The sequence below is a fragment of the Eumetopias jubatus genome, unplaced genomic scaffold, assembly GCF_037043125.1.
Source record: "Eumetopias jubatus isolate StellerSeaLion01/CBP00866 unplaced genomic scaffold, mEumJub1_p1.0 scaffold_13, whole genome shotgun sequence".
NCBI lineage: Eukaryota > Metazoa > Chordata > Mammalia > Carnivora > Otariidae > Eumetopias > Eumetopias jubatus.
The window spans coordinates 97,396,606-97,421,486 of NW_028274819.1; the positions used below are offsets into that span (position 1 = coordinate 97,396,606).

Below are 24,881 nucleotides of genomic sequence, written 5' to 3' on the forward strand. Positions count from 1 at the left end.
CATCCTAGCATCCAAAGCAAATAGCAAGCTTTTGCATACATACCACAGATCTAGGAAAATGGTGGGGGAGGTGAAATACAACTTTTCAAAGGCTACTGGAAAAGAAGGGAGCCAATAAAGATAGTGTTCACATTCCTAAGGAGAGAATAAGTCATAGGAAGCTCTTTATATGGAACAGAAAGACAGAGTCTTGAGAAATTCGGAAGCCCCTTCTTACTTAGGAGGAGCCAAATACTTTGGACAGAAGAAAAAAACATACACTTGCTATACCATGCAGCATGGAACACATTTCATCTTGAACTAACTGTAAAAGGTTTAACTACACACAAAAAGGCAATGGTCACAAAAACCGAAGCAAAGAACTATATTTATCTATTTAACATAGAAGCATTAACTTATTTAAAACCAAGCACTGAGGCCTCATATCAAAAAGTACGTGACACTATGGGCTCAAGTGTCAGGAGATAAAAAATGTCTCTAAGGGGGGGAGGGGCACTTTCATATATATTTTTTTTTTCCTTTCATGTATATCAGGCTAGGAAACAGCTACATCTGGGGAAACTTCCATTTGATAGACTTTTGGCTCTTTTAGAGAAGATCTGGTTTTCCTTTGAGGCCAAATTTGGAATCTTCTTAAAAAGGAATAATTTATTAGTCTTTCAGAGGTTATTTTTAAAGTCATGGTTCCAAGCAGTGTTTCTCCTACTCACTTTTCTCAAAGCACTAATCAGATGCCAAAACAAGGGAAGAGGGCAGGTAAAACTGTGCAGAGGAAAGGGAAAAACATGTATGAACTTCACAAACATGGTTTAAATTATCTTTGGAAGACAGGACACAGCCTAGAAATATTAGTGCTTCAATCATCTGTTGCAAAAGTTAACCATTCAGATTAAACCTGCTCTTTGTGAAAATCATTTTTAAAAGGTGTCATTTTGACATTTTCCCATTCAGAATAAGCTTCAGGGAAACTTATGAAAGGCATAAACAAATTCTTCAAGCCACAGAAATAAAATACTTAAGGTATTTTTGCCGTTGTGGATAAATCATACACGAACAGCATTTCCAGATGATGAGGTCAATAAAAAGAAACAAATAAAAAAAAATCAAATAAAAATTCCAAAGAACTGGTAACAGCTCTAAGTCACACCAGTGCTATGCTTAGAGGGAAAGACTGGTGCCATGAAATTCTACATAATCCAAACTCGGCAAATGGGACGTGGGAAGAAGATGCCAAGAATTCAAAGCCCACCCACATTATATGGAGGAGCCCAACTCAAACACATTAGACATTGTCACTTTCCCATCATACACAAGATGAAAGAGAAGATGGGTCATGTGGCCTGCTCTTACTCTATGATGTTAGTTTCTAGCAACCTTAAGCTTCCCAGTGGCAGCCACATTTAAAACCCCAGGCTCCCTTTCCCTGCAGTAGGTCATGCCATGCAGAGCAGACACAAAGGAAGGCTGCAGTTATTTAAAAAAAAAAAAAAGGCAACAGCATGAAGCAAGCTCCAAAGGTGCAAGGCTGAATTGGCTACGTTAGCTTACCATATATCTCGGATCTACTCTCCTCTGAACTAGACTTTGTCTTCCTGGAGGGGCTATCTGCACAAGAGCGGGAGAAAAGGAGAGAGATATAGAAAATATGGAGACCAATGTGAGGGGGAAAATTCATGGGGGAAAAAAAGAATGAATCATGATCACGTTAAATCGTGCAAACACAAAGTATGAACATCGCAGGTGATAGCACTTAGAACAGTCACGAACAGCACAAGTAATGACATCTTTTAAAGATTTATCGAAGAAAAGACAGTGCAATAAAAATATGTTCAAACAACACATGAACAGTCTACAAAATATATCATCTGACGATCATAGAGATGACAAAAGCACTAAAAGTTGTAATAAGCTCGTTTTGAAGCACTGCACACCACTTCGCTAAGTCTGTCTTTGGAGATGGGCATGCCACAGAGGAATAAGTCAATCTAACAAGACTCCAATGTCTATATGAACATAGGGCAGAAACTCATTAGCAAGGTAATAGCTAATCATATTAATAAAAGCCTCTGAGCCCCATCATGTCAAAATTAGGTGTCAAAAATAAAAAATTATCTTTCAATGGCGATCCAGAAGTTATGCCCCACCACCAAAGCCTAAATAAATTAATGATCGGGATTTCATTTTTACCTATGACCCAAGATGCAGGTAAATTATTAGATATTCACTTCCTATTCTTCCCTTCCTGGATAATATTTATGTTTTTTCAAAATAACAGTTTATACTAAAAGTATGAAACATCTGAGTTGCATACAAAAAATATACTCTATTAAAAATTGTATTTCTAAACAAAAATATCTAAAAAGATACATTTTATTTATGTATCCATGACCTTAGCAATTACCTACTTTATCTTTTGTCATACGAACATACAACTGAGTAAAATAGTATGTACACAAAGAACATTTACCAGTTTCAAATGACAAAAGCAAAATTATCCAGCATTTTTTATAAACTAAATACTAAGTGACTTTATAAGGAGAAAGCAAAAGCCCACATTGTACAACAGGAATTCAATCTATTTGTATAAAATTAAGAATATAAATGGTCAGAAGTCTACTAACATGAAAACCTTAGCAAAGATCAACACTACTGAAGAGATTCTCTGAGCTCAGAATATTTTTGACTGAAGAAAAATGGATCTCTATTCATTTGCTTACTCTAAAATTAGATGATCATTAATTTCTAAAGTTGGATTTTATCTAATACTCCAATTTACCATGATCACACATGAATTTTTAAATGACTACAGAAATCTGTAGTTGTTAGAGCTTTGATTTTATGAGATACTACCGTTCACACTTAATGATTTATTTTAATATTAAGTCCTTGGTCTGACTAGAATCTCCAATTATGATATAATGACAATTTTTATTATCATCCTTATTTTTTAATAAAATATACTCTACAATGATGCTTCCATAGTGTTGAACGTTAAAAATGCTTGCATTCCTACTGAAAGCACAGGTTTTGTATTATAACATCGAAGAGGAAGGAAGAGTCCGAAACAGACCAAACACTAACTCCTGGGTGTTTCAGGCAGTTATACAGCTTAAGCTCAATTATGCTGAACTAAACTACTCTCAATATTCTTTGGAAGAACAATGTTTTACCTGTAGGATCAAAATCATGTGATGCACTGCGCTCAACTTTCTGCTTCTTATCTGTTGGTGACTCTCGGTTCAAAATACTCCCATGCCTAAATTAAAGTAAAGCAAATATTTACTACAAGCAAATCAACAGAATAAAAACTTAATTTAATTGCAAGTGTGTGTCTTACAAAGAGAATCCAAGTAATCAGTTTACCTTTACATCCTCATAAATCTAACATATTTTTCAAGAAGTTTTAAATTCAGTCTATGCTATATGTAATAATCTAGTTATAAAAAGTGCTTAAAAATAATAAAAGTATTTAGTATTAAGTCTACTTTATTCTTAGAAATAACTCAGAAATAGCATTTAGTATTAGAAATAACTTAAATTCGAGATGCCTGGGCAGCTCAGTCTGCCTTCAGCTCAGGTCATGATCCCAGCGTCCTGGGATCAAGTCCCGCATGGGGCTCCCTGCTCAGCGGGGAGCCTGCTTCTCCCTCTGCCTGCCACTCCCTTGCTTGTGCTCTCTCTCTTTGACAAATAAATAAAACCTTTAAAAATAAAATAACCTAAATTCTTTCAGTGGATTTCACAGGTTACTATGACTTCCACTGAACAGGTAAGAAAACAGTGCCTGAAAGTAATTCAACACTTTAACACTTACCCCGACCTGACCCTACATATTCTATGGTCAGGTTCAAAATCACTGTGTAAATGTAGCATGGATGAGAATAGTAAAAAAAAAAAAAAAAATCTTAGGCAAACCTCACTAGAGTTCTAGCTACAGAAGTCAGGCAGGCCCAGATGACACTAGAATTATTATTTTTCCTATGGCCTACCCAATTATACTGAACAGATAATGGCAGGGCAGCAAATAAGACCCTCACTGTAATACTTACACTACTAACTAACTGAAATGCCAAGATTAGCATTGGTATCCTGGACCATGCTGTCACTAAAAATGATGTTAAGTACTAACATAATTAGGAATGATATATTACCTACATTTTAAATAATATTCATGACAACTAGGATGGGAGAGCAGTGAGAATAAGCACTGAGGAAAAGGCATTTAGTCCCAGGATCTGAATACATATGGAGATATGGCTGTTGAGCACAGGCATATTTGAACATTTTGGATTTTTTCCTTTACTATCTTAAAGTAATTAAGACTGATTCACTTTGCCAAAGTTCATTAACTAAAGGCAGCTGTAGTTACCCAAGTGATAAAATACATCAAAAACTGGCAAGCCATTTACACTCCCCAAGCTACTCACAACTGAAAACAGTCACAATAGATTTTAAAATTAAATCTCTTCATAGGGAGTGACCTTAACTATCAATTTGAACAAACTTTTAAAATGCTTATATTAAAAACATTGAAAATGTTATCAAAACAATGCTGTCTTCCAGAAAAAATATGCAACACCTGTTATATTTTAAATTTGTAAAACATTCTGATATTTTAAACTACTTAAATCCACATTTTCAAAAGCCACAAAACTCTGCCATAATTTCAAAGGAATGCTTCTAATTAAGATTTAACCTAAGCGTATGAAGGGCAACTGAACAACTTACCTTATAGGTTTTTTGAGGGGAAACCTGAAACAAAGAAAAAAAAAAGGAAATATGCAGTTATTTCACTTATAAGATTGTTATTGGGTTTATTCATTCTACTAAATCAGACTAAGAGATTTAAATCTTATGCTAACATTCCCAAAGCAAGATTCAACAAACAGGTGGAATAAGAAGCTGGATGCTATTTTTTAATAACTCCTTTGTTAAATCTTAAATTGCAGGTGCATTTACCATGATCTGTCACTGAGTATAGGTTCTCTTTTTTAAAAATCTAAATACGAATAGCAACAGCTAAATTTACTTGAGGGCTTACTAGATGCTAAGGGCTATTCTAAACTGCTGACGTGTTATCTCATTTAATATGTTTTTTTTAAAGATTTTATTTATTTATTTGACAGACAGAGACACAGTGAGAGAAGGAACACAAGCAGGGGGAGTGGGAGAGGGAGAGCAGGCTTCCCGCGGAGCAGGGAGCCCGATGCGGGGCTCGATCCCAGGACCCTGGGATCATGACCTGAGCAGAAGGCAGTGTTATCTCATTTAAATATCTATAAAGATTGGGGCGCCTGGGTGGCTCAGTCGTTAAGCGGCTGCCTTCGACTTGGGTCATGATCCCAGGATCCTGGGATCGAGCCCCGCGTTGGGCTCCCTGCTCAGCGGGAAGCCTGCTTCTCCCTCTCCCACTCCCCCTGCTTGTGTTCCTGCTCTTGCTAACTCTCTCTCTCTGTCAAATAAATAAATAAAATCTTTTAAAAAAAAGATATTATTTCCACTTTACAGATTTTAAAACACTAAGGCAAAGAGAAATATCTTACCATTAAAATATTATACTTAGTTTCCCTAGCAAGGAAAGTTTCTTACTGTCCATCACCTCTCCCCATCCCCCGAGATATCTGGGTGCTAATTACAATTTCTATTGATCTGTGTCTACTACCTTTTGATCATAATGAAATCACAATTCTCATTTACTTATGTTTAGCATTTATAACAGAAATCTAGAGAAAATACCATTGCAGTACTACCAGTTACTAAGAATATGTTCCAAAAGTAGATAACAAAGGGTACATCTTTTCTTTCTTCAGTTCTATAAGCTATTAAGAACTACTGCATTTCCTCCTGGTTGCCTTTTTTCAAAGAAACATTACTACAGGCTTCCTGATAAGAATTTGATGTTACACATAAGCACTAAGTCTACAAGTATTTTCAGATCTCCTCCCATTCCCCTTTTCAGATCTGTCATTTCAGAAATTATCTCAACCCATGACATTTTATGTAAAGATTATTTAGCCTGGGTAACAAAAATGGGATTTATTAAGAATATCAATAAATTTTTAAAAAAAAGGTTATTAGTAAACATAGTAAGAAACAAACATAAAACGATACTTATACTTAAATGACTATTTTATTTATCATGGAGATAGTTTGGTTAAAAAAAAAACTCTATAAAGTACAAGTTTAATTACAATTTCCTTTAACTCCTCTATAAACCAGAACTGATCCAAAGACAAAGACAAAGAATCCAAAAACTTCCATAAGAAGTGCACGTTAACCACAACAAAGTTAGGGATAACAAGGAAACGCGGTCTGGGGTCAGAGTAAACTGCTTTAGAGAATACCAACTACAAAAGATCGTCAGATTTTCAGAAATAGGAAGTCCATCCTTACTTGGGGGAGTGTGGGGAGGTGGGAGTATGTTTTTTTTTTAATTTAGAAATGAACATAGGAGCTGCCAGAAAAGAATTCCCAACTGAGTTTCTACAAAGGATAATACCTGCAGTTAGCAACCTTAGCCACTCTTCCTGGTAGCCATTATAAAAACTCCTACCCCAAAACAATGCTGCTTGCGTCAGGGACTGCAACATCCAGGGAGATTCTGGTAAAGAATCCCGGAAGTTCCCAGACTACCGATTATAAGTCAGCTTCCTGAGCTGCTTTCTCTTATGAGGGAATGGAAAAGGAGGGGAAAGAGGATAAAAATGGAGTGAAAATTTACTGTATGGTAAAATTTGCTTAACATATTCTCCATACTATATTCTTAAAAGTACAGGTGAAGAGCCTCTCTCAAACAAAAATTTTTAAATCACAGCACTTTTTCTCTAAACACTAAATTCCAAAATTAGCCCAACACTAGGCTGATGAAACAATTCTGGTACACAAAATCCTCTATTTTCAAGTTCGTGCCCATTCTGTAACCCAATCATACAACTCTGACAACCTCCTTTGGTTAGATATCTATGGAAAAGAGCTGTAGTTGAATGCTGAATTATGTTAGATGTGCTTAATCAAATTGTATCTGGCTTTCAAAAATATCATATTGATGACTTGGACATTTAGCCAACAATGAACATGTTTGTGCATATTTACATGTGTGTGTGTATTTTTCCAGATGTAAGACGAAGTCCAAGTACCAATATGAAGAACCATAATTTATTTATTTTTATTTTTTTCAAGGGATAGAACCACTACATTTGTCATGTAGATCAGCTACATTGTCACTGGAGACTCGGATCCAGCCATCCTCCCGGACATGGTAGAGGCTGACTGCACCTCCTGAGTAGGCATCTCTATAGGGGGCTTGGTAGATGGCTCGACTGACGGGCCAGATCATAGAACCATAATTTAAAAAGGAAAGCGTTGTCAGAAATTAGAGCCATTAGGATAAGATAACTAGATGCCCTTACTTTTGATTACCTATCCTAAGCATACTCGAGTGCCACAAATCCTAACCAAGAGCCTTAAAGGTCACAATTACATTTACTCACTTGACTCAGGATGCCTTTTTCTTATATAAGTTCTGAGCTCTAATATTAAAGCCCTAGGTAGCAAAGATAGAGAAACCTCCCCAAAGTTTTTATTTTCATACTCCTCCCAATACATTACTACAGTGTAAAGGGAGTTGTGATTTGGTAATTAAATAACCCTAACCCAATAAATATTTACTTTAGTAAAACTTCCAGTTTTAGCCAGGTTTAACTACACACACACACACACACACACACACACACACACACACATGCATATTTAACAATACAATACATACATATACATGATTTTCTAATTGGGATATTCCTTTAAGACAGTTAAACAGAATTTCTTCTAGATTAAAAACATTACAAAGGGCCATCAAAATTTGTGCTAACACATATTTGCTTATAATATATATAGCCTATTAGAAGTCATTTTTTCCTTTTACAGATGATTTTTTGTGAGAAAAGAGCTAGCCTTTGACATTACTCTTGAAAGAAAGTGTCCTGAAAGAAAAAATAGAAATACCACACTCAAACCTTAATTCCTACCCTCTCTCTCTCCTTCAAGGTATTAGATGTTTTTTTCCTCGGGTTTAGTTATGATGAAGAATTTGGGACTCTGGATGGTTCTTCATAAGAGATGACTGAAACAAGGAGAGTTAAGTTCAGGATATTTTACCTAAGCTGGATAGTGGGCAAGTTTTCATTAGCAAACAATGTTACCTACTAAATTTAGAATTCTCAATAATTCCATTGTAAGATACATCCTGATCTTAGCAATGTTAAAAGGCAGGATGAAAAGCCTGTGCACCTTGGAATCAATGAAATATAGCACTAGCTTATTGGAATTCATGCCAGTGAGGAGAGTTGCTAGACAAAGAATTCTGCAAAACAGACCACAGTAAAGAGAAGTCTAAGGCTCAATCCTCATAAAATGATGACAAACATCAATGCAAAAATACAGCATTCCAATACTGTTACAGTCAATGAAAACTGCATGTGATCCCAAGGCCTCAGGGACAGGGGCTCCTCAGGGGGAAAAAAAAAAAAAAAGAGGTTTGTATTCTAGTTTCACAATTTAAAAGGTGTTTTACACTTGTACAAGGTACTCAGGCTCTCTAACAATCTTCTGTAAAATAGTGAGAATACTAGTCCCTACCTTAGAAATTTGTTTAGAGAATTAGAAAATGCAAAGCATTAAATGAGAAGCACTGCCTAGCACATAATAACCACTTAATTATTATTAACTGTTAGAACAAAAATAAAATCTGAACTTTAGAGACTTAATTTCAAATTAAGTAGAAAAGAAAAATAAACTTAAAGACTAACAATATTCAAATAGGTTTTTAGCTTAGTAAAATCCACAGAAATGCATAATTCAGAGTCAATGATGAAACTATAGGTTTAACTTGCCAAGTCATATAGAATTAACGTCAATACTCAAGTTAACAAACTTCCCAGATGCTGCAGGGTAAGAGAAAAGATCAGATTACAACCAAAACTTTTAATTTTCCTAGTAAGTAGGGTCAGGAAGCCTGTGAAATTGCGTTGACCATACCTGCCACTTTTTTTTTTTTTTAAGCCTGTGAAATTGCGTTGACCATACCTGCCACTTATTATTTCTGCATCTCCTTTAAAGTATCAAGAATGATTAAGGCATTCGGTGTCCTGGATGTAAATCAAGTTTTTTATTTATCTATTTCTACCAAATAATTTAAATATCCTGAGGCACAACACTAAAATTTGAAATTACTCCAATGTGAATATGAACCAGCTAGCTCTAGTATTATATCATTTTTCACAAAATAACAAACAAAACAGCTGAAGGGCATTTGTCTGCAATACATAAGTACCCTTAAGTATAGGGATTTAGAACATATTGCTGACTTCAGCTACACTGTTAATTCAATCTTTAGATCTCTGGACAGTAAGATTCATAGAACCAAAAGTAGTAATGACCACCACCACTCCTATCCCTCAAAAAAAAAACACCAGTCATGAATCTTTTTGCCACCTACAATTTATAACTGGTCTAGCTCAGACTCACTAAAAGAACCAAAAATTACAGAAATAGCAAAAAGAAAAGTCCAAAAATTATCTACCATTGTACGTTTTTATTAGGATATAGATCTAAAGCATGGAAAGTTGTTAGCAGAGCTGGCAATAAACATTAGTTATATTAGAAAGACTCAAACAGAAGCTACAGCTGACAGGATGACTCACGGAGAATTTTCATGGTGTTGTTATAAGTTTTAAACCTCTGGACCTTGCAATATAAAACCACAGAAATAAGGACCAGGGAGGCTCAGTTCTGATGTAAAATTCAAAAATGATTCACTAAAATGTAATGTAAGAAGATCTCAAATTAACTTCTTAAATATAGCTTAGGATACTGCCACTTTTACTGAAGAATTTAAACACATGACAACCCTTAGTAAGTGGCTCTTCTTTCCCGGACATACTTTGACAAATCAAACAGTAAATTTTAAATTATTTTAATTGCCTCTGCCAGATATTATAAGTCGGATATTGGTTGTTTCTGAACTGGGAAAAGTAATTCATAATAAAAATAGTACTTATTTATTACAGGCTCTTTTTTCCTCATGGACAATCTGGAACAGTATCACTTTTGGGAATTCTCCTGTAAGGTTTCTAAATAACTCTCCTTTGAGATCATGGGTACATCATTAATTTATACAGTGTCTTTTTAGATTTCCAATTATTCACTTCAAAAAACCAAGCAAAGGGAACTGCCAGAAAAAAGTGTGAGAACCTCAAACTACTTTAGTATCTTCATTCCATTCAACACCATTCAAACTATCAAATCTATGCTTATATGTGATATTAACATCATTAAACAATAAAAACAATAAACAAGTTGGACTCTACAGAATAATCTCAAAATTGACAAAATAGTAATGATGCATAATTTTCATTTGATAGGAATTTAAATCTTTTTCAATTAAATTTATTTAAATTAATTTAATTAACATATACTATATTATTAGTTTCAGAGGTCGAATTTAGTGATTCATCAGTTGCATATAACATCCTGCGTTCATTATTTCAAATGCTCTCCTTAACACCCATATCTCAGTTACCCCATTCCTCAACCCACCTCCCCTTCAGCAACCCTCAGTTTGTTTCCTAGAGTTAAAAGTCTCTTATGGTTTGCCTCCCTCTCTGTTTTCGTCATATTTTTTTCTTTCCTTTCCCCTATGTTCATCTGTTTTGTTTCTTAAATTGCACATATGAGTGAAATCATCATGGTATTTGTCTTTCTCTTGACTTATTTTGCTTAGCAGATAGGGATTTAAACCTTAATCTTATTTTACAATTCCCGATTTCTGAATTTGCTTGGAGAGGTGGTTCAGGACAGCAGTATAGGAAGATCCTAAACTTACCTCTTCCTATGGACACAAAAATTTAACAGCTAAAATGCAACAATTTCTTCTGAAAAAGTTCTGAAAACTAGATGAACAGTTCCTCCACAACAAAAGATAAAAGGGCCACACTGAGACAGGTGGGGGAGGCAGAGACATGCTTTTGCCAAAACTCCACCCCAGGCACAGTGACCCATAATCAGAAGGGATCTCAAAAAATATGCAACTTTTCCCTGAGGAGCAAGGGGTTTGTGCCCCACATCAGGCACCTCAACCCCGGGTCATGCACCACAGAGATGAGCCCCCAAAACTTAATATAAGCAGGGATTAGGTCCAGGAGAACCACAGAAATGTAGGCAATTGAGAACCCACTCTTAAAGGGTTTGCAGGCTGATTTACTCGCCCTGAGACCCAATCCAAAAGCAGCAGTTTGAAAAGCTCCTACACCGTATGTGAAGCAGACCCAATTACTCATCTTAAAGCAACTGCCAGAGGGGCAGGTACCTGCTGGGACTCTCTCCAAAAACAGAAACATTGGAAAGTACCATTTTTGTGATCACATTATACCTTGCTAATGCTACCTTGCTAATTTTTACAATCTCCCTCTAACCTGCTAGTGCAGGTTGGTATCCCCCACTCCAGTGCCTAACCATGCCACAGCCAGGCAACCCCCGCTCCACTCCTGATGCCACAGTCAGAGCCCCACCACAGCCAGCAGGCATGCGCAACACACACAGGGGATGCTCCTTGAGAGCGTGACTCTGGTGACCAGTGAGACTGCACTTCTGGGTCATCTCCTACAGAAGGCTCCACCTTCAAAAGTTGGAGAGGTAGCTGTTTTGCCTAATAAATGGAAACAAACACAGAGACTTGGGCAAAATGAGAAGACAGGAATAGGTGGCAAACAGAAGTACAAGATAAAACTTTAGAAAAAGTCCTTAATGAAACAGAGATAAATAATCTTCCTGTTAAAGAGTTCAAAGTAACAGTCACAAAGATGGTCACCAAACTTGGGAGAATAGACACATTGAGAACATCAACAAAGAGAAAATACAAAAAAGTACCAAAAAGAAGTCACAGAGCTGGAGAATACAATAACTGGAACTAAAAAAATACACTAGAGGGGTCTGACAGCACCCTGAATGAAGCAGAAGAACAATCAATGAGCTATAAGACAAAGCAACAGAACTCACCGAAACAGAGCAGTAAAAAAAGAAAAAAAAATAAAGAAAGAAACTTTAGAAAATAAAGATAGGTTAAAGGACATATGGGATAACATCGAGTGGAATGACACCCCCATTATGGGGGTCCCAGAAGGAAAAGAGAGAGAGAAAGGGGCAGAAAACTTATTTGAAGAAATAATGGCTGAAAACTTCATTAACCTAGGGAAGGAAACAGACATCCAGGTCCAGGAAGCACAGAGTTCTACACAAAACAAACCCCAAAAAATCCATACCAAGAAACATTATAATTAAATGTCAGAAGTTAAAGATAAAAAGAGAATCTGAAAGGCAGCAAGAGGAAAACAATTTGTTATATACAAGGGAAACCCCATAAGGCTATCAGCAGATTTTTTAGCAGAAAATTTGCAGGTCAGAAGAGAGTGGCATGACATATTCAAAGTACTGAAAGGAATAAAACTTCCAACCAAGAATATGCCCCCTGGGGGAAAAAAATACTCCACCTGGCAAGGTTATTATTCAAAATAGAAGAAGAGATAAAGAATTTTTCAGATAAGCAAAAGCTTAAGGAGTCCATCACCACTAAACTGCCCTTAAAAAATGTTAAAAGGAATTCTTTAAGCAAAAAAGCAATGGCATTAATTAATGACAAAAAAAACATATGAAAGTAAAAATCTCACTGAAAAAGGTAATATATGTAGTTAAGGTAGTGGATTAATCACTTACAAAGCTAGTATGAAGGTCAAAAGACAAAAGTAGTAAAAATATCAATAACTACAATAATTCATTAAAAACTAAGTTTTTACTTTGTGGTTACTGTGAGGTTCACAAATAACATCTACGTATATAACAGTCTATTTTAAGTTGATGACAGCTTAAATTTGAATACATTCTAAAACTACATTTTTACACCCCCCCATGTTTTATTTTTGATGTCACATAAGATAAAAAGCTGTGATACATTTGTGAACCTCACAGTAACCACAAAGCAAAAACTTACAGTAAATACACAAAAGAAAACGAGGACAAATCTGTACGTTAACACTAAAGAAGGTTATCAAACCACAAGGGAAGAGAAAGGAAGAAAGAAACAGAGAGGAACTACAAAAACAGCCAGAAAACAATTAGTAAAATGGCAATAAGTACATACCTATCAATAATTTCTTTAAATGTAAGTGGACTAAATTCTCCAACCAAAAAGTACAGAGTGGTTGAATGGATTAAAAAAACAAGACTCATATATATGCTACCTACAAGAGAATAATTTCAGAACATAGAGAATGAAAGTAAAGGAAAGGAAAAAAATATTCAATGCATATGTGAACTGAAAAAAAGAAAGAAAGTTGATGTAGCTATGCTTGTAACACACAAAATAAACTTTAAAATAAACACTTTAGGGGCACCTGGGTGGCTTATTTGGTTAGGCGCCTGCCTTCACCTCGGGTCACGACTCTCAGCAGGAGTCTGTTATTTCCTCTCCCTCTGCCCCTCCCACCCATTTGTGCACTCTCACTCTCTCTCAAATAAATAAAATCTTAAAAAAATAAATAAATAAAGACACGGGGCGCCTGCGTGGCTCAGTCGTTAAGCATCTGCCTTCGGCCCAGGACATGATCTCAGGGTCCTGGGATTCAGCCCTGCATCGGGCTCCCTGCTCAGCGGGGAAGCCTGGTTCTCCCTCTCCCACTCCCCCTGCTTGTGTTCCCTCTCTCACGGTGGCTCTCTGTGTCAAATAAATAAATGAAATCTTTAAAAAATAAATAAATACATAAAAATTTAAAAAACAGACTTTAATAAGTTAAAGAAAAACATTACATAATGATAAAGGGGTCAATCCAGTGAGATATAACATTTATAAGTATATATGCACCCAACATAGGAACATCAAAATAAATAACTATTAACAGAGCTAAAGGAAGAAACTGACAATACAATAATAGTAGACATCTATAGATAAATCATCCACACAGAAAATCAGTAAGAAAACACTGACTTTAAACAACACATTAAACCAGATGTTCTTAATAGATATATATGGAACATTCCATCCAAAAGCAACAGAACACATTCTTCTCAAGTGCACATGGAACATTCTCCAGACAGATCACATGTTAAGCCACAAAACAAGTTTCAATAAATTACAGAAGACTGAAATCCCATCAAGCACCTTGTCCACAATGGTATTAAACTAGATATCAATTACAAAAGAAAACGAAAAAATAAAAATATGGAAATTAAATATGCTACCAAACAACCATAGAGAAATCTGAGGAATAAAAGAAATGTCTAGACACAACTGAAAACAGAAATATGACATACAACAATCTATGGGATACAGCAAAAGCAATTAGAAGAGGGCAATTCATAGCAATGCAGGCATACTTCAAGAAACAGAATAGGGGCACCTGGGTAGCTCAACCGGTTAAGAGGCCAACTCTTGGTTTCAGCTCAGGTCATGATCTCAGGGTCCTGGGATCCAACCCTGTGTTGGGCTCATGTTCAGCAAGGAGTCAGCTTGAGGACTCTCTCTCTCTCTCTGCCCTTCCCCCCACTCATGTGCATATGTGCATGCACTCTTTCTCTCAAATAGTTATATAAAGATTTTATATAAAATACATTAAGATTGAATGTTCAAATTTTGTAAACAAGCGAGAACTGTACAAAATTTGTTAAGATAAGCTGCTTTCTGCAGATTTGTCAAAGGATACAACTGCACTTTTGAAAAAGTAGAAAGTTTTAGTTAGCTTTTACCTTTTGTATTGAGGTGTCATTGAGACACACTCCACCATTAATCTGAACTTGAGAATTTTATGAAAATGTAAAATTAAAATATAAAATGTCAAATAACAGTATACCTTCTATGACGTAAAAAAGTTCTACTCAAAATGTAAATTCTTATGTATCACTTTAAAGCACATATATATGTGCAGTTTGTTTACATTTTTATTAAAGAAAAAATCTAAAACATCCTTAAAAATAGCATTCCATAGCAAGGAATACCGATTTAACAAGAAAACAAATTATAATGGATTTATCTTAAATGTTCCTAAACATTTCTTACCAAATACCAACACAATTACAAGAATAGGAATCTTATTCTGAAAATCTTAGGAGAAGGAAAAACAGTCAGAATTACACTAACACCCAAATCACAGAGTATTATTCATGAGTTCTGTTTACCCTCAGGTATTGTACTTGGTATTCACTCATTTTTTTGAATACAAAGAAGGCTAATTCACCATCACATCTATTCCACAAAGCTGAATAGACAAGGATTTGCAAAAAAAAAAAAAAAAAAAAAAAATCACAGCACAAGGAAACATAAGGAGTCAGAGAAGTATAAACTTAGTTTCCATATACTCTAAAAACGTTCACAATTTCCTTGAACTAAACCAACATAGGCCTATTTCTTATAAAGAATTAAAAACCTCATATACTTTCCAGGAAGAACTCTAAGAGAATAAGGATTGTTCACATTCCATGTTTTCTACTTATAATTTTTTAAATTATATAAGAAATACATTCTGAGTATTTTAATTGCATATCATTAAATTTATATGTCATATGCCTTGGTGAAATATTTCCATAAGTAAATAAAACAAGCTATATGAATATAAAATATTGGTAAAGACTAATAAAAATTGATCATAGCCATTATCTTTACAATTAAATCTTCTAAATAACATACATTCCATATTCATAAAAGTGTCTTACTTTCTTCTAAGGAAATTATTTTTCATTAAAACTACTTTTACTAGCTATGTATATAATGAATCTTATAATGCAATTTTGGGGTTTAAACTAGAGACTTCTCTTCACAAATGCTTTGGTTCTGGCATCAAATATTAACAATTCTTCAATTCCTCTTAGCTATCCACTTAGTTTATCATGACACCACATTTTCTTTTTTTTTAATATTTTATTTATTTGAGAGAGAGAGAGAGAGAACATGAGTGGGGGTAGGGGCAGAGGGAGAGGGAGAAGCAAACTCCCCGCCAAGCAGGGAGCCCAATGTCCCAGGACCCCAGGATCACGACCCAAGCCAAAGGCAGATGCCCAACTGACTGAGCCAGCCAGGTGCCCCTGAAATCATATTTTCTATACCAAATCTAAATACCCCAAACTTTCAAACCAGCACAAAGGAAAAAAGACCTCTCATTTTGAGGGGAAAAGGTGAGAAAATTAATTCTATGCATGCTATTCCATACTTTCTTCAAGAGTTTTTCTTGGCCCAAAACCACAGAATTAGAGTAGGGGGTATACTCTTATCAGTAACAATGGCTCACCACAGCACTGAATTTGGAAAGTTGGAGAGAAAGTGTGTTTTAAATATTTTGACATTCCTCTTACATCACTGCTTTACAAAGTTGAGGTCATTTTTAATTCACTGACATTCAGTTCTATTTTCTCCCTTAGATGCTAAAAAATGTGACTTATCCTAACACACTTTTTAACACGTAAGACTACTGACGTATTTTCAAGCTAATTCCTCTCCCTCAAGGGACTGAGGAATGAGACTGTTATCTTTCCAGAAGTGTAAAGTTTCCTATAAAGCAATGGTTTTCTACTTTTTAACATGAAGAAATATCTTCTCAGGACGCCTGAGTGGCTTAGTCGGTTAAGCATCTGCCTTCAACTCAGGTCGTGATCCCACGGTCCTGGGACTGAGCCCCACATCGGGCTCCCCGCTCAGCCGAGGAGTCCACTTGTCCCTCTCCTTCTGCCCCTCTCCTGCTGGTGCTCTGTCTCTCTCTCTCTCTCTATTTTTTTAAAAAGATATATCTTCTCTTTATTCCCCCAAAAACACATGTACAAAAATTTTTTAAAGTAAAAAGACAAAATAGAAAATAAAAATCACCCATAAACTCAATACCCAGCATTTTTATGAATACTTTCCCCATCTTTTCTAAAGATTCAGATTTCTCCATCTGCATATGGTGTAGATACAATGTACAAATTTTTTTTATAAAAATTACAGCATATAGGACATACTGATGGGTAACCTTTTTAACTAATAAAACACTGACATAATTTTACATCATTAAATATTTCACTATAGCACTGGTTTTAAATTGTGTTGCACACAACCCTAAGGATTTAAAAGATATCCCTCAAGGAGCAAAAGTGGGTAGATGGGTACTCTAGGTTCCCCATACATCAGAGCTGCTTAGCTTTAAAAAAAAAGATTTATTTATTTATTTGAGAGAGAGAGAGAGCATGGTGGGAAGGGGCAAAGAGAGAGGGAGAATCTTAAGCAGCCTCTCCACTGAGATCAGTGCAGGGCTTGGTTGCATGACCCAAGTCGAAACCAAGAGTTGGACGCTTAACCAACTCAGCCACTGAGGTGCCCCTAGAGCTGTTTAGCTTTCATTTATTTTATATGTTGAACTTCTAAATAAAATAAAGATTTGAAAAAGATCTCTAAACAAATAATTCCTGATAGTGGCAAAGTGGTCTGAGATATGGCTATTTACTTAATTTAACCAATTCTCTTTTTAAATATCTGGACTAGGCCCAGTTTTTTTCAGTAAAACAGATAACTGTTGTAACAAATAACCTTGTAACTCAAGTTATGCACTCCCTCTTGATTTCTTCCTTAGGATGAATTTATCTAGAATAAGGAATCCACATGGGAGTTTGGACTAGAAGAGGAGTTTGTGTGTGTACCAGGTAAACAGAAAAGAGAAGCCACTATTCCCCTAACTCAATCCCATGGACCCATGCCTGACCCTTATTGAAAGACACAGCAGCAAGAAGCTGAAGGAGCCATTTTGGGAACAGACCTTGTAAGACAAAGGGCCAGAGTAACATTACTTTGGTGTCCAAGTTGACAAAATTTTCCTCACAAGATACATGAGAGAGATTCTCTGTTAAACATGAAAAAGAGGGGGTCAGGGAGCCTGGATGGCTCAGTCAGTTAGGCGTCTGCCTTCGGTTCAGGTCATGAGCCAGGAATTCTGGGATAGAGCCCCCCATCGGGCTCCCTGCTCAGTGGTGGTTCTGCTTCTCCATCTGTCCCTCACCCCTCGCTTAAATTCTCTCTCAAATAATATTAAAAAAAAAAAAACAACAACTGAAAAACAGGGGTGCCTGGGTGGCTCAGCTGGTTGAGAGTCCGACTCCTTGTTTTGGCTCAGGTCATGATCTCATAGGTAGAGAGCCATGTGTTCAGCTTCACACTCAGCGGGGAGGCTGCTAGTAGAGTCTCTCCCTCTGCCCCTCCCCCTTCTCTAAAACAAATCTTTTAATAAAAAAAGTGAAAACAATGGGTGCCTGGGTGGCTCAGCTGGTTGAGTATCTGACTCTTAGCTTCTGCTCAGGTCATGATCTCAGGGTCGTGGAATAGAGCTCCATTCTCAGTGGGGAGTCTGTGGAGATTCTCCCTCTGCCCCCCCCCAAGTACACATATATCTGCTCTCTCTCTCAAAATAAATAAATAATATATTTTTTTAAGTGAAAACAAAGCAGGGAACCACATAAAACCAGTTAGAGGTATGTTATCCACAAATTGAATAAATACCAAAAAGCTCCATGTATATTTTATTAATTATAACACCATCATTACAGTTGAAAAAAAAGTAAACATAGATGTGGAAGATGCATTACTTATGCAGTGTGGGAACTGCACCAAATGCATATAGAGAGTCTCGGTTCCCCTACACTAAACATGAAAGCAATCCCTAAACTGAGAACTATTGCATTTGTTATGGGTTGAATTGTGTCCCCCACAAAGGTACACTGAAGTTCTAACCCCTGGTATCTGTGAAAATGACCTCATTTGGAAATAAGGTCATTGCACATGCTTTGGATGCCATATCTAAGAAGTCTTTGTTTAACCCAAAGTCACAGATTTTGTCCTGTATTTTCTTCTAGAAGTTTAATGACTTTCAATTTTACTTTTAGGTCTATGACATTTTGCATTAATTTTGGTATAGGGTGTGAGGTATGGATAAAAGTTGATTTTTTTGGTATATGAATATCCCATTGTTCCAGCATCATTTGTTGAAAAGACCACCCTTTCTCCACTAAATTGCCTTTGCACTTTTGTTAAAAATCAGTTGTCTATATAGATGTGGGTCTATTTCTGGAATACCACAGAGGTGAAGTTTCCTTCTCAACACATATCAGGGGGTGTACAGTATCAATATGATCTGTCACTAGTAATGTTGGCCGGGATCATTTGGTCAAGGTAGTGTCTGCGAGACTTCTCCCTGGAAAGTTACCTTTTTTTCACTTTTCATACTCTATTCTTTAAGAGCAAGTCACTAAATCCAACCCACACCAGGAGTTGGGAAGATTAAGCTCCATCTCCCGGATGAGGGAGAATGTACACATGCTATTTGGAACTCTTCCATAAGGACTATTTCAGTCGTCTCCTTCACTTATTTATGCAATCATTTATGTTAATACTGAACTCATGTATATTTATTTTATACTATGAGTTCTAATCCAATACTATATTACTTGTTTTATTGCTCAAATTATTTCAGCTTAAGCCATCAGAGGTATTTTAGTTTGGCACTAGTTTCCCTTTGACATGCCCGCAGCCTTTTGTGTTTTTTGAGCACTTCCTTGCTTCTGGCACTACAAGGTGCTCTAGACTCATCTTTTATTTTCCCTACTCCAACCCGAGAATCAACCATTTCTCCAATGAGCCATTTTTTGGGGGAATGGTATTTAGAAACCAGATCTAGGTTCTGGGTGTGCTTGCTTGTTCTATGCTTTCTCAGCAGACGGAACTAGAAAATCTATAATTGCTTCAGTATCTATCCATCTGTATCTATATCTATATTAAGCTAAACATGAGTTCAGACTGATGTTTCTAATTCTACTCCAGTACTATAGGATTCATTCATCTTCCCTCTTGCTCGAGTGCCCTATCTGACAGTGAGAAAATTAGTTTACACCAACTTTGTATTCCTGGGATAAACTCCACTTGATCATGATGTATTGTTCTTTTTATATGTTTACATATATGTGTGTGTATACAGATGTATACGTACAGGTGTATGTATGTAGGTGTGTATATACACATACAACTGTAAGTGTGTATTTATGCACACATACATATACACATACATGTGTTTTATATGTTCCTATACATAAAAAATAGTTATATACACATTTATGTTTGTATATTGGTGGAATTTATAAAATTCTAAGCCATATTTCATGTAAGTTAACTTTATTGGCATAAAGCTATTCATAATATTCCCTTATGATCCTTTTGATATCTGTAGCATCTGTAGTGATGTCACCTCTTTTATTTCTGAGAATGGTAATGTTTGTCTTCCCTCTTTTATTCCTGATCTGCCTGGCTAGAGTTTTAACAATGTTATTGATATTCTCAAAAGAACCAGCTTTTGCTTTCAATGATTTTCTCTATTGTTTTTCTGTTTCTCCTTCATTGACTCCAACTCTGATCTTTAATCTTTCTTTTCTTCTGCTTACTTTTGTTTTAATTTGCTCTTCTTATTCTAGTTTCTTAAAATAGAAATTGATGTCATTGACTTCAGGCTTTTCTTCTAATAAGTGTTTAATGTTTTTTTAAAGTAATGGTTTAGTGGCATCCTGCAAATTCTGATAAATTGTGTTTTTATTTTCATTCAGCACAAAATAATTTCCCATTTCCCTTTTGATTTCTTCTTTGGCCCGCACATAATTTAGAAGTGTGTTGTTTACTTTCTAAATATTTGGGGATTTTCCAGAGATCTTTCTTTTATTGATTTCTAATTTAATTCCACTGTGGTCAGAGAACATACTTTTATACGACTTGATCCTTTAAAAAAAAAAAAGATTTATTTTAGAATGAGAGAGCATGCAAGGCGGGGAGGAGCAGAGGGGGAGAGAACAAGAATCTGAGACAGACTCTGTACTCAGCATGGAGCCAGACACAGGGCTTGATCCCACAACTGCAAGCTCATGACCTGAGCTGAAACCAAGACCGATGCTCAACCAACTGAGCCACCCAGGCTCCCCTGATCCTTTTTAATTTATTTAAACTTAATTATGCCCATAATATGGTCTTAGGAAATGTTCCATGGACACTTACGAAAAATTTTTTAAAAGTGTACTATGTTGTTGGATAGAATGTTCTATAAATGCAATTAGATCAAATTGGTCAATAGTATTAAGAATTCTATACCCTTACTGATTTTCTACTTTCAATTATTGAGGGATATTGAAATCACTGGTAATGACTGTAGATTTGTCTATTTGTCCTTGCAGTTATTATCAGTTTTTCTTTCATGAATTTTAAAGCTCTGTTATTAGATATATAAAAGTTGAGAACTGTTATGTCTTTTTACTTATTTTATCATTATGTAATGACTTTTTTAAATCCCTAATATTTTTGTTCTGAAGTTTACTTTATCTGATATTAATGTATCACTCTATCTTCCCTTTGATTAATATTAGCATGGCATATCTTCTTCCATCCTTTTAAACTATATATATGTATATATGTCTTTATGTTTAAGGTGTGTTTCTTGTAGCATATAGATGGGCTTTGCTGTTTTATCCAGTCTGATAATTTCTGCCTTTAATTGGGGTGTTTAGACCATTTACCTTTAATGTGATTATTGATATGTATACATTTAAGTCTATCATCTTGTGATTTGCTTTTTGTCTCATCTGTCCTTTGTTTCCCCTTTTTACCTTTTTTGTTTTTTTTTGGATTAAATTATTTTAATCAACTGATTTTTAAAATAATTTTAATACTTTGTTAACTTGTCTCTCTCACTAGATTTTAAATTATCTGAAGGTGAGGACCATGTTTTATCTGATCTTTTATTCTAATTTACTGGTATAGTACTGAGCACATACTAGACAATTCAATACATATTTACTAAATGAATTCATTCATTCAAAACACTTTTATTTAGAATTATAGAAGACATAAGTGAATACCAATCCAGACCACAATCCTCCTCCTAACTCCAATTTTATTCAGTTATCTAGCACTTTCCTCAGAGCTGACATGATTCAAGGGAAGCTGACTCCATCTGCAGGAACAGAGATGGGCTTTTTTGCACTGAATGGTTAAGTCCACTGGTGGGTAAGTGATTGGTCCAAAATAGACAAAAAAAATAGAAACAAAGTTTGCTAAAAGCATCTGTGAACGTATTTTCTTACTCTTAAGAAAGAACATGAAACTTCTTTTCCTCTCTCCCACTAGACAGGAATGAGGAAGCAAGTAGCCCTGACTGCTACTTAGCATCCATCCTTAAGAACTAGTTTAAGATGAAGCTGACACTGATGCCAAAAGTGGAAAACTGGAAAGAACTTGGGCCCTTCACCCAGGTAAGCCACCAGATCAAAAATCCCTGAACCTTACCTCTGGCGTTCTTTTTATGTGAGCCAGTAAATGTCCTTACTACTTAGGCTTCCTGTTAAAGGCCACTAAACACACACTAAGTTACACAAAAAGCAATCTGTGCCACACACTATTCTAGTCACTGGAGGTTACATCCAAGAACAGATAAAGCCTCTGCTCTCAAGAAGCTTATATTCTACAAGAAGAAAACAGACTAGACAAATAATTGTACCAAATTATTTCAGATAGTGATAAGTGCTATGAGAAAAATAAAGAGATGTGACTGTGACTAATTGGGTTAATTTTGTTTACTCACAGAAGACTTCTAGGGCATTTGAGCTGAGACCTAAATGAGGTGAAGGAGCCAACCGTGAGAAGATCTGGTGCTAGAGAATTATAGGCAAAGGTAATAGTAGGACAAAGGTCACAAAAGAGAAGAAGCTTAGTATATTTAAGAAATACAAAGTCCACTGGGGCTTGAGCACAGAAAATGACCAAGAGAGTAGTAATGAGATGAAATTAACAGATACAGACAGAGGCCAGATAATGTAAGAATGTGAGCCATGTCAATGAATTCGGATTTTATTCAAAGCACAATGAAAACAAGAGCGTTTTAAGGCATGACCTAATTGATGTTTTAAAGGAACACTCTGATGAATAAACCTTCATATACCACAGAGCTGAACACCAAGAGAGTCAAATTTAGTCTGTTTACAGTAACAGTGTATTCTGCTCCAAACATCAAATACCTATGAAACACCTAATATGTGAAGAACACTACACAAAGTTTATAATGTTGCTATATTCTGTCCCCACCATGTATGGATTCCACATATTATTTTTTTTAAAGGATAAAATGAGGATGGGGAGGGGGGCTGCTAAATTATCATTTCTATCCTAATTTCTCTAGATAATGTCTGAAACTCATAGATGTAACTTTTTTTTTTTTTTAAACCATAACATGACTAATAGGCATCTGGTAAACTTAGAACTATAGTTCAGCATTTAGTGTCTGCCCAGGCAAGTGTTTCAGTCCTGTTCTAACACAAGTATTTGGATTTTTCCAAGAGCTGATGTCAGGGCTTTTCACAGAGACAGAACAGCATTTACAGGCCAGAGAAGGAAAAAGGGTTTCCCCAGCAGCTATGCTCAATGTGGCCTTTGTACTGTTCCACTGCTAACGGCAGGAAGACCCTGCTAGATAAAGCTATTTAGTTCCTGAAAAAAATTCTACCCTGGGAGGGTGAAGGAGGATGAATGGCCAGATTCCCCATTAAGGGAACCCAGCTTAGTTTTCTATCAGTGCTCAAACCCAAATTTAAATGAGCTCATCATCAGAACAAAGGTTTCTGAATTCTTATGAGGAAAAAACATCCTACTGAACTTGTTTTTAAAGAGGAGATAAACTGGCTGGAAATAACTGTAAATTAGAGAGGTGAAGAATAACACAGTAAGCTACTGCATATTTCCTGGGGTTGGACTCCCTGAAAAATACTCTATTTGGAAAGAATGATTAGTTGAGAAACACTCAATACCTTCATGTTACACTGGGTAGTCACAAATTATAGGCAAACTGCTCCAAATATATGTCCTCCATTATTCATAAGAATAATGATTAACAGTTAAAAGCATGATAATAGCTAAACTTTACTTGACTAGTTTCATTAGTTATTAACATATGTCAGTCTCTGCATTAAGTACTTTACATATATTAATTTAATTCTAACAATAATTCTGAGATAAATACCACTTTTATCCTCATTTTATAACAGAGAAATGTGAGGTTCAAAGAGGTGAAAGTAACTTATACAAGTTACATAACCAGTAGATAGAGGACCTTTGATTCAAACCTTTGTGATCTAGAGTCCCTGTTCTCAACCCCTAGACTACTGCATTACCACAAAACATTATTTTCCCTTTGTATAGTTTTTTATAGTTAAACAAAAGTTTTCACATAAGTGAGAATCAGAAAATTAGATCTGGTATAACTACAAAATATTTACCTAGAAAGGTATTCATACCCTTTACATAATTGCAGGAAAAGATAAGCCAACATAAACTGGTTACAAAAGAACTCCCAATCCTATAGAATCTGTGTTTCCAAATCCCAAAGCTGAGTGGAGAATTCAGTTAATATCTACGTGCCATATGGGCAACTCGCCAGCTACACATCATAAAGGAAACCTGTTTCCACGTGAATGTGTTCCTTCAAGGCAACACTCTCACAAATCACTGGTTCTTTCAATAAATATGCATTAAATTCCAGGTAAAGATGAAAGATAATAAAAAACAATTTTCCAGCCTTCCTCAACACTAAAAGCAAAAATAGAAGGGGAAAAAAATCCATCTTCTATGAAAGAAGGACATAGATTATAACCTTAAACCATTAACTACAAAACATACTTGCCAAATCTACTAAATTTTGGATCTATACCAAAAAAGTCTTGGTAGACCTGAACAGGAAACCAATTTCTTGAAACATAAGGATCACAGATCTGAAATGAAGATCTAACTGTCCTTTGATTAG

General features: G+C 35.7%; 1 protein-coding gene across 2 annotated transcripts in view; it reads right to left on the minus strand.

The window, feature by feature from the left end:
* Positions 1-24,881, minus strand: part of ARHGEF12 (Rho guanine nucleotide exchange factor 12) — a 144,704-nt gene that overhangs the window by 69,923 nt on the left and 49,900 nt on the right. The window contains exons 2-4 of one of the 2 annotated variants that reach the window (XM_028125951.2): positions 4,729-4,752; positions 3,171-3,256; positions 1,549-1,605 (exon numbers count right to left, since the gene is read on the minus strand). In XM_028125951.2, coding sequence (XP_027981752.1) covers positions 1,549-1,605; positions 3,171-3,256; positions 4,729-4,752 — 167 coding nt within the window. The remainder of the gene's footprint in view (positions 1-1,548; positions 1,606-3,170; positions 3,257-4,728; positions 4,753-24,881) is intronic. The other variant, XM_088017401.1, reaches the window with a different exon arrangement.